Source organism: Etheostoma cragini, chromosome 19 (assembly GCF_013103735.1).
Source record: "Etheostoma cragini isolate CJK2018 chromosome 19, CSU_Ecrag_1.0, whole genome shotgun sequence".
Classification (NCBI taxonomy): domain Eukaryota; kingdom Metazoa; phylum Chordata; class Actinopteri; order Perciformes; family Percidae; genus Etheostoma; species Etheostoma cragini.
Genome location: NC_048425.1, coordinates 17,341,750 through 17,357,834, shown reverse-complemented (window position 1 = coordinate 17,357,834; position 16,085 = coordinate 17,341,750). Strand labels below are relative to the sequence as shown.

The 16,085-nt window shown below is 38.0% G+C and overlaps 1 protein-coding gene across 30 annotated transcripts in view; it reads right to left on the bottom strand.

Annotated features, from left to right (window-relative positions):
• Positions 1–16,085, bottom strand: part of ank2b (ankyrin 2b, neuronal) — a 188,743-nt gene that overhangs the window by 58,357 nt on the left and 114,301 nt on the right. For 26 of the 30 annotated variants that reach the window (XM_034856387.1, XM_034856386.1, XM_034856382.1 and 23 more), the window contains exons 3-12: positions 14,483–14,581; positions 14,021–14,119; positions 12,899–12,997; positions 10,805–10,990; positions 6,928–6,951; positions 5,365–5,373; positions 4,719–4,817; positions 2,977–3,075; positions 2,386–2,484; positions 435–632 (exon numbers count right to left, since the gene is read on the bottom strand). In XM_034856387.1, coding sequence (XP_034712278.1) covers positions 435–632; positions 2,386–2,484; positions 2,977–3,075; positions 4,719–4,817; positions 5,365–5,373; positions 6,928–6,951; positions 10,805–10,990; positions 12,899–12,997; positions 14,021–14,119; positions 14,483–14,581 — 1,011 coding nt within the window. Of the gene's footprint in view, positions 1–337; positions 633–2,385; positions 2,485–2,976; positions 3,076–4,718; positions 4,818–5,364; positions 5,374–6,927; positions 6,952–10,804; positions 10,991–12,898; positions 12,998–14,020; positions 14,120–14,482; positions 14,582–14,664; positions 14,798–16,085 lie in introns of those variants that run through there. The other 4 variants (XM_034856395.1, XM_034856414.1, XM_034856380.1 and 1 more) reach the window with 4 other exon arrangements.

The window sequence follows — 16,085 nt, the reverse complement described above, 5'->3', positions numbered from 1 at the left end:
AAAAGCTTCCATATCAGAAATTTGGGGTTTCTTTCAACCAAATTTAAAAAAAAAAATAACATGGATGGTTCCATACAATGCTCTTCGCAAATAAAATAAAGGATCAGTTTACTACTTTCATTGAATTGATTTGAATTGAAAAAATTAAAAAAGTTTCAAAAATGTCGTGGGAGAGAAACAACAAATACGTTGAAAAAAAGGGAAAAGAATAAAAATATTTATTTTTTAAAAAGTGACAATTGTGGGAGAAAAACAACTAATATGTAAAAAAAAAGTAACAAAAATGTCAGGAAAAAGCATTAAAAACGACAAAAAAGGGACAAAAACAATCCTAAAAGTGACAAAAGTTTTTTAAAAAGTTGTATTTTAGATTTTGACGCAGAAGACCAGAAAATGTCCCGGTCAAAGGTCAACAACACAAGGGTTAATCGTACCAGCGCCCTGGCGTTGGGGTTGGCCCTCTTGTCCAGCAGCAGTTTGGTGACTCTGTAGTGGCCGCAGTGAGCCGCCACGTGCAACGCCGTCAGGTAGTCCAGCGTCACGTCGTCTACAGGAGCCTTGTGCTGCAGAAGGTGCTTGACACATTCGACGTGGTCGCCTTGTGCCGCCATGTGAAGAGGAGACAGCCCATTCTAAAATGTAAAAGAGAGAGGTCATTTAGTTTGATGGAGATAGATGGTAGGAGGGGAAGTTTGAGGAATAACCATGATTGCTGTAACAACTCTTTATTAGTGTAACTAACACCTAGTTTACAACTAGCAGGTGGAAAATCAAAGCAAAAAGAACTTCAGACTTATCAAGGGGACACAAATACCACTTCAACTTTCAATTTTATAACCAAATAAGATGGGGGATGTTAATAAAACACAGGCAGCAAGTACTTGTTACTTAGTACGTAGACTGGAAGAACACTAAGACTAACAGAGCTATGCTAGGGTTGTCAGAAGTGCAAAGCTATGACTTTGAAGAACTCTTATTTCACTTTTAAGTTCTCATTTATAAGTTTAGGATCCCATAATAAAGTTGACTAAAAAGAGGATAAAAAAAAATCCTTTTTTGGAAATTGATCTTAAGGCCTTAATTAAAAGAAATTAGGAAAAATTCAACCTTTTAAGGATACCAATTTTCTTTGTGAATGAATAATGTATTGTAATAAATAAATGTTCTTCCTTAAAATACAGGGGTACAACTATAAACACCCCTATGTTAAATTCCCATAGAGGCAGGAAGATTTTTATTATTAAGGGCCAGTTATTTCATGAATCAGGATACTAGGCATCCTGATAAAGTCCTAAAGGTTGGATCTTACCTCATTTTTTAATTAAGGCATTCATTTTCAAAAAATTCAACTAAGCATGGACATGTAAACTTATGAACACCACTGTATGTGTTGTTTCTTGTTATTTAGCACCACTAACATTGATCAACAGATCCAGGATTCATTTGGATTTTGTAGTAGGTAATAGTTCTTGGCCGCACGATGAACATGTTCAAAGCCTTATGAACCACATCCTGATACAGTGTTTTTCTTCCCACTTGATTTATAACCTCAGTAAATATCTTTGTAATGAGTTTATGGTCTCAATCACTAGTTTCAAGACGTTCCCTGATTCCCATTTAGCTTAGCACAGTGCCATTGCAACTGTCACTCCCCGATGTTAGCTTTATTGTGGAGTGCCTCAAAGATGTATACTTGTGCCTCTTATATTTCTCATCTATATAAATGACTTTGCTTGGATATCTGATTCTGCATTATGCACACATAGTATTTTGAGAGATTGTTTGATTTATTGGTATGAAAACTTTCCATGAAGACTCAAATATCTCCATTCTCTCATAAAATGCCCAGATTGAAACGCTTTACGGCATAACGTGTCCTACTGAAATAAGTGAAATCCATGAAATAATAAACTTTTCTAATTCCAGACAATAACAGAAGATAGGATTCATTTCAAAAACGTTGTAGCTATCTATGGCAGTTTGATTGCTAACGTTAGCTCAAAACATCATTCAACTGACAGCCTTTGTGTGTTTGAAGCTAACTTGTAGCTAAGCTAGCAGTGAACCAACTTCATTAACCAGGTCCATTTTTACTGGGTTGACATTACAGAAGTCTCTCATTAGCATCTTGCAGGCTACTTGTCGCATACAACTCACATCTTCCCTCATCGCAAAGTGACGCATGTGCGACTCAAATCTGCACTCCACTCCCATCTGGGAGTGACAGCCGCGTCATCCTCCCTAGCTCCATGCTCTTGTCCAAAAAAAAAGATGGAGACGGACAAATTGCCAAATATGAGGCTTCAAAAGAGCAGTCCATAAACCTAAGGTTGATGTCATGGATGCTACGTCCATTATTTTTTACAGTCTATGTATGTGACGCACCTTGGTCCTGGCCAGCAAGGGTGCACCTCTCTCCAGCAGGACCTCCACAGCTGTATCGTGTCCACTCCGGGCAGCACAGTGTAGGGGGGTCAGACCATCCTACGGAACACACAATCACAGAATCATATGCATGGTCATTCAATACAAACTGACACTGACTTTTAACCAAGTTATTCTAGATGATTCATGACTTATCAGTTTCTATAACAGAGCCATGTTAGTCCCAACACGCAGTGACTAACCCAAGCTTGATGCAGTTTGTATTGGTCAGAATCAAATATAAGTAATAGTGTGACTGTTGTGGCCCCCATCCAAAGTCCCCCTGCCCAGTGTGATGCTTAATTTAATCCACTGAACCCCTGGGGAGGCATTTAGCTCATATTCACATTTGTTGTTTCTAATGGAGATAATAATAATCAGCTTGTCACTGTTTTGCTCCCTCGGATATAAAAGCAGAAACAAATGCATCTAGAATATTTCATCAGTAAAAGCCGCCTGTGTGGAGGAACAGACTTGAGAAGAAGAATGTTGCGCTGCAGTCTTGAGAGGACTAAATTTACACCACCTTAGTCTGCTTCTCATGTTACTCACTCTTGTTTTAGCATCAATCTGGGAGCCACGGTCCAGTAACAGGCCCACCATGTTAGTGTTGCCACGCTTGGACGCCACATGAAGAGGAGTAATCCCATTCTACAGAGGGGGGGAAAAAAAAATCACTTTTAGTGGTCTGCATGGCTGCAGAGTTAGACACATTAAATTAGTATTCATTGAAACTAAAGGTCACTGACAGGGAAATGTCATAGTTCAATAAAAAAAACTTTAAAATATATGCAGTGCATTGGTATTATTTCAAAATAAAATATATTTGCGTTTGTTATCTTGTTCTCAAGAATTAAACCTGTCAAGTCTGAAATGATCTCAAACGGGAGGATGGTGTGCCTGATACAGACAAAGGATGCGTGCAATCTTTCAAACCTTCTAACCATATTTACAGGATTTATAATCTCTGCAACCTCATTTTTAGCCACACAAGCAATCCCCTGAGGATTAGGAGAGTGCAAGGTGAGAAAAAAAGCTGTTATTATCCACAATGCTCGCAACGGCTAAAAATAGGACATCTAAATTTGTATTCTGAATGATATTAAAGGGACAAATACCCAATTGAAAACCCAGAAATGAAAGTTGACAATATGTACTGCTGAGATTGCTGGGTGATGAGGCAAGATGAAGATTTCACATCATGGAGGTGTAGCGTGAGCAACATGCATCATTTAAATTGCGCTTCTGTGTGTACAGCACAAGGGAAACATGAGCCGTTTTCCCCTGCCTTGTCTTTGAAATTATTGTCAGCCTATAATATATATTGCAGTATTTAATATAGTATAAGCAGCAACATGGATTTTAACAAAATCCTTTAACATAAATGGTTCTTTTGCAATTTATAGTCAACATCTCCCCAGCTTTGGACAATGATATGTTCACAATTAATATATTCTTATATATCAAAGTCTTTTGATACAGTTGCTCATAACATTTTAATTTCTTAACATCAAAATTTTAAAATTATTTTTACATTTAAGGATGTTCTAATCAATTTGGCTAAGTGACTACCTTTATAATAGTAATAAATATGTATCTATAAAAGGTTGTATTTCTAACAGAATGAAGCTTTATAGTGGAGTGCCTCAAAGATGAATACTAGGGCCACTTACGTTTCTTTATAAATGACTTGGCTTGGATGTCTGATTCTGCATTACCCATACTGTTTGCTGATGATATTAATATTGTCATATCGCAAGGAAGCTGTGGCTCCTTGATCACAGAAGCCAAAGATTCTTTATCTTTGAAATTATTTTATTAGGATTAACAACTTGAGATGAACCCATCTTATTTTCAAGGGAGTCCTCGACCGCATTTAAGTACAATCAAACATCTTTAGAAAATATTTCTTAACATGCAAAAAAGACCTTTCACAACACTACTCAAGCACACACACACACACACACACACACACACATTACCTAATGTATTTCACAACTTCTTCTTATTGAGCTCTGATGTCAGTTAATCCAACCCAACAAACACTGGAAATCCATCTTCCCTATAATAGCATAACTCTTGGACAATACGCCATGAATACAGAGATACAGCACTTTGCAACTTACAAATCCAAATTTAGAAATTTTGAGATTTACTAGATAATAAACCTCATAGCTTATAGCACTCAGATTCAGGAGGCAGCAATATTGTGCAGAAGAGTTCTTGTAGAATTTTAATGTCTACCAATGCACTTTCAGAGCAGACTAACAGTGCTTATTAGCGTGGAACCCTACCCTGGCCGTGAAGTCGACTGCTGCCCCTCGGTTCAGCAGGAGTGTGGCCACGTTGACGTTGCCATAGTGCGCAGCGATATGCAGGGGGGTGAATCCACTCTGGAAGAGAAACAGGACAGATACAGACACATAGAGAGTAGGACAGAGATCAGACAATAGCCCTTCACGCCCTTAAACTTTCAATTGTGTCTCTTGATCTTTACAGTCTTCCCAGCATGCGTCACAGATGAAAAAAATCTATTGTTTTGAATATTCATGTCAGAATATGTAGCACCCAGACACACGACCCCAAACACACTCGTCACTTCCATGCAGGTTATCAACCACATAAAGAAAAGTAAAAGAATGGCTTTTCTAGTTTTGAAAAAACAATTTGACAGCAAAAGAAGAAAAACTGAAACAAATCGATGTACAGGACTCACAGATATTCATCAACATGAAAATGGACAAACAATATTAGCTACCCAAACCACACCAAATCATAGTAAACTCATAAAGTGGCATTTAACAAGAAGGGTACATTTGTGATCAACACCAAAGTGCACTATGTTTACTGTACGTCAAGGAAGTATTAGAGTTAGCAATGAGAAATATATGAGAAATGTTAAGAGATTGCAGAGCAGTTTGGAGCAGATTCTTGCCTTACCTTGCCATTCTGTAAGTGTGGTCCGATTTAATGTGAAAAAGTTGTTTATAAAAGTGTGAAGAATACAGTGACTAACGTGATGGTTTAAAAACTTTACACAGTCAAAAGCTTAGAATGGTGCAAACTAAGGTAGCGTGGATGCAACATGCCAAGCAGGCACATTAAGACCTTGAAGCTTTATAGGCTTCCTATGTCATTATTGATTAGCATTGTTGGAGTAGTAAAGAGGAATAGTCAAATACAAGTAATTTATAGTTGTTTATAAAGCATGCATTTGAAATACTTGATCAGCAAAAGTCTTAGAAGTACGGAAGACCAGGACTGGCAATATTGAAATAAAATAATTTTATCATTTGTAAATGTCAATTTGTATGTGCATTATTAACGTAAGAAACAAAAACATTAACATGTTTTAAATGCATGATTACTGCAAAAATGGACATGTAAAATTTTTTTTTTAATCAATTTACTGATAAATAACTCAAAAGCAAAACACGGCCATATTGACATTGCATGAAATAGACGATTCATTGAACTTTATTTTTAATGGCAGATGTGCAATCAATACATAAAATTTAATTTTTTTCTTCTGATGTTTATTCAAACTATTCAAATTAATTGATTTTTTCCAATATATTGCATAATAGTTGCTGTTATTATGGTCATTGTTATTATGGAAAGATCTTCCCAGACGTCCTTTGTGAAATGTGTCAAAGTTAAAAAAATTGACATAATTTCAATTTATAAAAAAAAAAAATGTAATGTCCCGATATTTAAGATTTATGTAGCTTTCACATTGTTGAAAATTAAAACAAAAGCACATTTTACATTCATTATCATTGTGGCTGTGTCATTCTTTTGTGTACACTAAAAAATACTGGACAATAAGTCTTTATGTATGTATAGTATTTTTGCATTTTGAACATGAATTAAAGATCGGATTTGGATTTTCATGCACAAACAAATAGAAAATTTCATTTAAATTTGATCAATTGATTTCATTTCTTTTTGGCACCACTGGACTTCCATACTGAAGGAAATAAATTGTATATGTATATCATTTTACCAATACGGATTCCAACTAAGCAGTTTATATTGCTATCTATAAAAATCATGCAACATGACATAAACAGACAAAATTACAACACAGACTGGGAAACAATATGAATTGATAGATAATCCAAAATGCATCAGCACATCAAATCAACCAAATCAACCTTTGCAGGAGATACATGTAAAATAAATCAATGAAGGTCAGATATGAAAAAAACAGAAGGGGCTTCCTAAGCTGGTGACAATATGAGTCTAAACTTAGGAGAAAAAAATGAAAATGCATACAGACAGAATATGAATAAACAAAATCGAAAGCAGCAGGAGCTTGGGCATTCGTGTCAGCCGTGCATGTTGACCTTAAACCAAAGCCACAGAAAGTGGAAGCAAATTAATAATTTTTCACATCATACAGTGCTGCGGAAGTGAAATAAATAAATAGGAAAGAAAAGAGAAATGGGAATTGGGGGGTGTGTAGTAAATCTGTGGAGAATCAAAGGAGCGTGTGTATACCTCAGTAGTCCTATTGACCATCATCTGATGCGGGAGGAATGAGGGAGGGAAAGATCAGTTCAGTTAGGCTTGTTAACACATGGGTGCAGTGTAGCCACATATGTGGGCCACTTCCTCGTGCAGATGATGTCCAGTTCACCCAAAGGTGATGTATGTGAATTCATCAATCGGTCATGTGATTAACCCTCATGTTGTCCTTGGGTCAAATTGACCCTTTTTCCTGTATTAATGTTCTTTTTAATTCCCATAAATAACATGATTGATTTCACACAACGCTCTTCGGCAAGTACAAATCTCTACTTTCATAACTTTTGCGGCGTCTTATTCAATTTTATAGCATTTGAAAACAAATGGAAGTGTTTTTGAAATAGTATTGAGTAAAAGTTGGCATATTCCAGTCTGTGATTATCATCAACAGTCATTCCTTTAATTTTAGTCCCAATAATTCCTAATTTCTGCTTTTCTAACTCACACATATCGTATAATTTCCTATAAATGAGGTTTATTGACCATAAATTCCAAAAATAACTGTAAAACTAAAGTGAATAAGTTAGTGTTAGTGTTGAAAACGTCAAAAAAGTTGAAAAAAGCATCAAAAGGGTTGACAAAAGGTAGAAAAAAGTAAGAAAAAGTTAAAAACATTGATAAAAAGCATCAAAGTTTACGCTTTTTATCAATGTTTACGCTTTGTATCAATGTTTTTAACTTTTTCTTAAATTTTTGTCCCTTTTGTTCAACGTTTGTCACTATTTTTTAACATTAGGTATAATTTCCTAAAAATTAGGTTTATTGACCATAAATTCCAAAAATAACTGTAAAACTAAAGTGAATAAATTAGTGTTACGAAGTGTTAAATGTCAAAAAAAGTGACAAACATTGAAAAAAAGCGTCAAAAGTGTTGAAAAAAGAGACAAAAATGTAAGTAAAAGTTAAAAAACATTGATAAAAAGCATCAACAAAAGTGTTGATTTTCAATTTTGACGCTTTTTATCAATGTTTTTAACTTTTTCTTACAGTTTTGTACCATTTCCTCAACGTTTGTCACTTTTTTTAACATTAAGTATAATTTCCTATAGATGAGGTTTACTGACCATAAATTCCCAAAATGACTGTAAAACTAAAGTTAATAACTTAGTGTTGAGTAATGTTGAAAACGTCCAAAAAAGTGACAAACACTGAAAAAAGCGTCAAGACTGTTGAAAAAAAGGAAGAAAAAAAGAAAGAAAAAGTTAAAAACATCGATAAAAAACGTCAACAAAAGTGTTGATTTTGACACAAAGGGTTAGTAGTTTGGTCAAAATTTTGTGTAAAGATAGTGTAAAATCCTCATTGCAACGTCCCAGAGTCCAAAACAACAATCCAAAACCCAAAGACATAAAACAAAGTAATGCATCATCACTCATAAAAAACTTGTCAAATTTTGACATGGCCCAACTAATGTGAAATCTGAAGTCTCAACTTTAATACTTTTATAATGCATTGCAAGAGTACAGAAGAGGATTAGGGCCACTGGTGAAAAATGTATGTGAGTTCTGACTTTTTTCTCAGAATTTTGAGATTAAAGTCAGAATTCTGACTTTTTTCTCAGAATTCTGTCTTCTGACGTTTTTCTCAGAATTCTGACTTTTTAATTCAGATAAAAAAGTCAGAATTCTGACTTTTTTCAATTCTGATTAAAAAGTCAGAATTCTGATTTTAAAAAAGTCAGAACTCCCATCAATTTTTCACTAGTGGCCCTAATCCTCTTCCGTACTCTTGCGATGCAACTTTCAGAAAAAGTCAGAATTCTGACTTTAATCTCAGAATTCTGAGAAAAAAGTCAGAACTCACATACATTTTTCACTAGTGGCCCTAATCCTCCTCCGTACAAGAGCCATTAAGCAATAAACTGAAGAAATATAATAGAATCACATCTGTATATTTGAGACATTGCTGATTTGGTACTTTGTATTTCAATGTGTGATAGGATCACTAAGGCAAAAAAGTAGTAAAGGAAATGTCAATGTCAACTACTTAGGGTATGCTCTAAGCTACAAAAAGTACAGTACGTAATAGTTAAATGGTAATAATTCCATTTTTCAGACTTCCAAATAAATTTGGCTAACCCGGGGTCTTGGTTAAAACCTGTCTAAATGCATCTCTTCTTCTTCTTCTTCTTCTTCTAACAACGTTGCTGTACAACAAGATATTAGCAATTTGCATGTTGAGGACAATTATCACCGATGGGATTGGTGGACGAAAAGACCGGAGTTGTAGAACGTTAATGCTATCTCGTAAAGGGTCTAAGTTTGTTCAAAATTGTCTTAATTGATGATAACAGGATACTTTTCAGGAAAAGTCTAGACCACTTCAGATAGCTGTCTCTAGACGTCCCCCCCCCTCCCCCCCCCAGGGATTTGAACAGAACTGTGCCCTGTGTGTGACAGCGAGATGTAGTTTTATGTCTGTATATGTTTTATTTTTTTTATTTTTATTGCTCCCAATGAGTCTAATTGAGCATCACAACAGCTGAACCACATACTATAAGGCATAATACTACATGCATGCACATACCCTGTGCCTCCACGGTGTTTTGTCACATAACAACATAATACTGTAGAAGCAATATTAATACACGTTCAGGAAGATGCATCAACTGTGTAGTGCAGTAAATCATCTTCACTCAAGACACAGGCCCTTAAAGCCATTATCCGGTATCAGTGTCCATACGTCAACAGGGAACTCAAAATTCCCACAAATACCGGATTAATACTCAAGAAGGACCCCGCCCCCCCCCTTTGGTTGCATGCAGCCTTGTACATCACCACCATACAACCTGCAGACAGTGGTACACTCCATGCAGTGGACAGTGCTACACTTAGACACCGGTGCGGCGAGGTAGAAGGGGGTGATGGGGAAAGTGTGTGAGTGTTAGCATTCAGAGAGAGAAAGGAGAAGAGGGAGAGACCCAGTTAGTGGCGGGACCGGGAGTGACGTGGCAGGCGCAGATACACTAGAAACAGAGAAATAGAGAGATGCATGGACAGACAGATGGAAACACAAACACACACACAGGTATATACGCCTTCATGACATAAGTACATCACGACAAAACTGTAGTGGTCTACTGTAACACGCCCAATCTTTGTACTCATACATTTGGGGCACCCCAGTAACACCTACTGGGATTGCTATCTGGATCATTTATTTGGAAATTGGAAATATTAAAATTACTGACAACAGTGTAGTACAATGACATCCAATCTACCGGACCAGGGGTGCCCAAAGCTTTCCACCTAATGGTCTACATGGCATAAGAAGATTGAGACCCTGGGATTGTGAAGTCCGGATGTAATGACAACAGTGTCATCAGATTCTGGATTGTCAGGATAATTTATCCAGATACAAATTTAAGCTAATGCTTTAACAAAAATGTAGTTAGGTACTGAGAAATGAATGAGTAACCAATGCTTACTGATTGATTGATTGATACTGTTCATTACTTATTCATTTAAGAGTAGCTAACATTCTTTTTACCAATCATTAGTGCTTTAATGAGTCAATCAGTAACTAATCATTAGCTAACCATTCAATACTCATTCATTTAAAAGTAGCTATCATTCTCAACTTAAATTCAGTGCAAACCCTGGCACCAGGGGGTCCCAGAGGGCCAGGAGGTCTATAGCCAACGGCATGGACCAAAGCCTTCATGTAAAAGACAGCCAGACTGGTTTCAATCCTCTACATCCTGTGCCTCAAATATCACAAGATCCTATTTTAGCATCCTCCAATTCATTTACTTTATAAACACCCCTCAAAACCATAGAACAGACACAATAGCACAAAAAAATAGCAACACATGCCAACCCCCCCAACTCAAACCGTGCTATGGGCCTACCTTCGACTGGACATCGGCATTGTGGTCATTCTGGAGGAGCAGGGCAGCTGACTTGGTGTCGTCCTTGCGGGCAGCAATGTGCAAGGCAGGCAGGCGGACCTTGCCTTTCGTATCGTTCTCCAGTAGGACAGAAACCACCTGGTTGTGGCCCTGCTGGAGGGCGATGGCCAGAGGGGTGAAGCCATCCTTGGTGGAGGAAGACAGGTTAAAAGGATTAGCTACATTTCAATCTCAAGAATCCTTAAATGTTGGAGTCTCAAAATGTCCGATTTGTTTGGTTGACACACATTGAATTATGTGAATAAATGTTGGTATTTTAAAAAAATGGCCACGTCTCAAATAAGAGGGGTCGCATTCCCTGTATTATAACGCTTGATAAGGTAAACTATCTATACAACAACACTGCCATGTCACATTCATCACTCTGTTGTTCTCACGTTATCTATTTAACAGACAATGCCTGGTTTCATTCAAAAATGTATTCCTGTTTGCCGTTTTTTCCAATTGCTGTTAACCCTCATGTCGAAATTATTTTGTTTTTTTGAGTCAAAATTTAAAATAAAAAAACTTTTATCAAGATTATGGTTGTCTTTAGTTACCCTGTTGTGGATTTACCCCAATGGTTTAGTCACTTTTTCAACGTTTGTCGACTTTTTCTGAGCCTTTGTTTTTTCTTTTCGTGCGTTATTCCCCAAAAATGTTTGGTTGTATTTTTTGTTACTTTTTCCGACATCTTTTCACATTTTTGTCCCTTTGACATTTCTTCACATTTCAGTCAATTTTATTGACATCTTAAAAAAAAAATTTCACCAATTGTTTTGACTCCAAATGCTATAAAATGTATAGCAACGTTTGGCAACTTTTTTTGAGCCTTTAGAATTTTGTGCATTTTTCCCCACATTTTTAAAGCTTTTTTTTTTTTTTTTTTTTTACATTTGTCACTTTTTTAAAACATTTTTGTTACTTTTTCTGACTTCTTTTCACTTTTTTGTCAGTTTGACATTTGTTCACATTTAGGTCAATTTTGTTCACATTTTTCTTTCCTTTTTTTACACTTTTGTAAAAGTTATTTTCCCAATTTGTTTTGTCTCCAAATGCTATAAAATTGAAAAAAACACAAATTCAATGAACTGATTATTCATTTCACTTTTGAGGACCGTTGTTGGGAGTTATCCATGTTACATTTTTGGGAAATGTGTTTGAAGGAAACTCAAACTTCAGATGTAGAAACTTTTTGAAAAGGGGTCAAATTTGACCCGAAGACACCAGGAGGGTTAAGCTACCATCCATAAAACTCAACACTTCCTGCATATGTTTCAAACTGAAAGCCGACCAGGACGGAGATTGATTATGATAGTTTGAGCCATGGTAGGGTCTCGATGTGAAACTTGTGTGCAAGTATCACTTATGGTAGCTTAACAATGACCACGCTAGGAGGGTACTTTAGGAATGGTCCCCGTAAAATTACTTCTAATGACTTTGGTGATCCCCTGAGGATGATGGTGATTTGGCTTGCCACTTTATGGTCATGTGCAATGAAGTATTATCATCTGTCATGATTCCCAGATGATGTGTCTTAATGACTTGGTGGACCCAGGACATTCCCTCTAGCCCCACTAGCATGTTGACATGTCTAGAGAATGGAATGTCTCGCCATCTCCAGAATGGATTGCCATTTAGCTAAAAACTTGATTTCTTTTTTTATGGCCTTTGAATTGACAGGTTAGCTTGAAGACAGGAAGGGAGAGAGAGTCGGGGGAGGATGATGAACCAGGGCCCCTGCCAAGGACTCAGCCTACACACCTTACCAGGTTAGCTAGAGGTTGTCAAATACTCTGATTCATGGCCAAATACCTGCCAAATATGGGATTTACCTTACATCAGCCATGTATCTGCGTTGTGTTCAGGGCCAGTGTTGCAATTAACTGTATACGTGACTAGATAGGAGAGTGCGATGTAGTCACCCTAACAATTCAGACTGGTTTAAAGAAATGCCGTTAACCAGAGACTGTTTTCCTCCCATCCCCAAATGCTATGTCGACTAGCCAGACTGGCAAAGCGAGACTACTGTAAATATACACCTACTACTCTCACCTCAGTAGCAGTGCTCTGGTTGCCTCCATTCTCAAGCAGATAGCGCACCACATCCATGTGGTTCTCCTGGGCGGCCATGTACAGAGGAGTGAATCCATTCTACAACACAAAGGCAAAAATACATGCGGTTACCAATAAAGTACAGGTCATGGATATTTACTGTATTTCCTCACCCAATCAGCCAAAAATAAGCACAGCTCTCTTAAATGACATTAGTGATGAGTAATACAACAGGTGATATTGGGATTGTCCTTTAAGAGCATACAGAGGTTTCACTGACATGACGTTCTGGGCGGTAACTGAGATGGGCGGCCATATTGGAGACACTCGGTGTAAACAACTGAACGCAGTACAATGGAGTATTGCGCATTGTGTACACTTTAAGTAAACGTAGCCATGTCTATACAGGGAAGGACTTGCACCACAAGAAAAGACGCGATATTTCGAGAAATTACAGTTTATTGGTGGTGCAGAGCCCTACGAGTTGGCTCCCTCTTCTCGATCCTTGACGACCCGGTGATCCTTCCTTAAGTTTCGTATCTCAATATATAACTACCTGGTTTCTCGCCGAGCCCATACACAGCGGCAGACCTTAAATCCTACAGAGGTTAGGAGGCCTATAACCAGATAGTGTGTGGATGAGTGACGCAGTACCAAGTCATTAACAACCGTAAGTAAGGCAATAACGTATTTTATCAACCTAACCTTAACTGTTAGACGTCATTGCAATACTCAAGGTGTAGCCAAGTGACTCTCAATCATTGTTTTTTATTGCAAAGAGCCCCAATTTGTTTTCTACACCACCTGAGTGAGTTTGAGCTTTGCCAACCACAAGCATCTCCTTTCCTCTGATAACTTTTGGCATTCCTCTCCCTGGTTTTTCAATACCTTTTGGAAGTCGATAATATTCCCAATGAGTTTTCTCGGTCTGACCTATTGGTACAACCTAAAACCCGGCAATAATAACCATTTTCCTTTAAGACATTGGGGATCTACTTCAGTGCCTGTGCTTTGTTGTGATGCGGAGTCCCTCCAATTTGGCGACTTCTGGTCTGATGCCGCGTCGCGAAAACCCACTATAGCACCATTAAACGACTTCAGCAGCAGTATACAGAGACTCACCTGAGACTGGGAATTGATGTCAGCTCCTCGTTTAACCAGGATCTTCACTACTTCAGCCTGACCAGCTAGCGAGGCTATGTGAAGGGCTGTGTTTCCTTTCTGGATTAATAAAGGGACAATGAGAAGAAGGCTCTTGGTAGGCGGTGTCGGTCTTACAGATGATCACGTCCATAGTCATAGTTTGACGCTCTCCAACCATATTTCACAATGCTGTTTGGCTTAATTGCATTTAATTACAGTATTACTGACTCATGAATCAAGCAAATTGAGATTGACAAGGCTCATATTATTATATTCGGGGTCATGTTAGTATTAGATTCATAGAAACATGAAATATCAAAAGCTCAGAAGAATAGTGATTTCAAACACAGTTTACGGAGTAACATACAGGTCTATACATACATATAAAACAATAAATGTGTCATGCAATTCTACCCGCTCAGTGGGAATCTGATGTCCTACCTTTGTGGCTGAATCCACTGCGGCTCCTCTCTCCAACAGCTCCTGGACCAGATCCACATGGCCCTCCTTGGCTGCCAGGTGCAGTGCATTAAGACCATTCTGGAAGAAGACAGGGAGGAAAGGTCAGGCCCAAACAGCAACAAACAATATAGACGGGTCCAAAAGGAAAGAGAAGAGATTACCTCCTCCACCAGGTCCACAACTAACCTAGCCTGCCTTCCTTTCTCAGTTTTCATCTTTTGAACATTTGTTTGTCCTTTACTCTTACATGCACAGTGACAGACTGAAATGTCAAAGCTAGCTATCAAAGTTGGGTCAGATGATGTGCCATGTAATGCTGGTGGGAGGAGTGCCAGTCCTGGGTATAAAGATATAAATAGTATGTGTGTGTTTGTGTGTGTGTTTGTGTCTAAAGAGTCATGTTGATCCCTTCTACTTGAATGTTTGCTCGGATATTGATTGGTGATGGCCGAGACAATAAATAAATACTGTACAGGATTTTTTCTATATTACCAAGTGAACCAAAAACATTTTGAAAAAGTTCATAGAAGCTTGTCATTTCTTCTAAGAGTTGGAACATTTCAAATGACTTGACCCACATTGTAGTTTAGAGTAGTGATGTTTCAAAGTGTCAAGTTATGATTCTCTTATGATCTCTATTAATATCTGTATTAAGCACTTCAGTTCCATGGGCTGTTTGCTACCATAGTGACGGAAAAACAGCATACAAAGGGCTTATGGGAGTCGCAGTGTAAATTAACTTACTTTGGCTTTGGCCATATTGTGTACAGTGCAAACCTTGTCAGTGAACTATGGGAAAATAAACGTTCCTGAAAAATAATGGAGGTAAATTGTTCATTCATTGTTTTGAGTTTAGGCCATATCATTCAGCCCTAATAACAGCAATCCATTTTCTTTTTTTTAGGTCCCCTAATGACATTTTCTCATTAAATGGTACCCCCTTGACTTGCATCGACCTTTTTTGTTTTTCCATTATAAAAAAAGTACCTGGTACCTGCCAACAGGTACTTTATTTAGCACCACCTCCGTCAAAAAGATGACGTGAAAACCTGCAGACTGCTGATTGGTTGGAGAGAATCGTCTCTAATCACTGCATCATCACTGTCTTTTGTCTTCAGGCAAACAGCCACATGCCAAGAATGGATGAGTGTGTGTGAATCTGTGTGTGTATCGTGGTACGTCACATAAAATTTCTGCAGGATGGAGCACCGCAGCCAAGTCGAGTCGCGCAGAGCTGGTACTAGCAGTGGGTAAGCGCCAAAAGTGACCCAGCACTGACTCATTAACCCTTTCAGCAGCACAAGCATTAGGCTGTAGCATTAAAAAAGCTGCTAAGTCAATAAGTAATTTCCTCCGTGACTGCCAAACTAACCCTCATCACACAGCCCCCTGAGGCTGACTGCTCCACTGGATTCCCAGGGTCCCCACAGAGGCTCCCTGTGGGATACCAAGAAAGAGAATACTCATCTCCAACTATGCTTCCTCTATTGTTTTCTTTGCCAAGGGGTATGCCACAGCTGGCAGGAGGCATATGTCCAGCATGGGCGTAAATCTCATCTGACATTGGGGGGGGGGGGGGGGG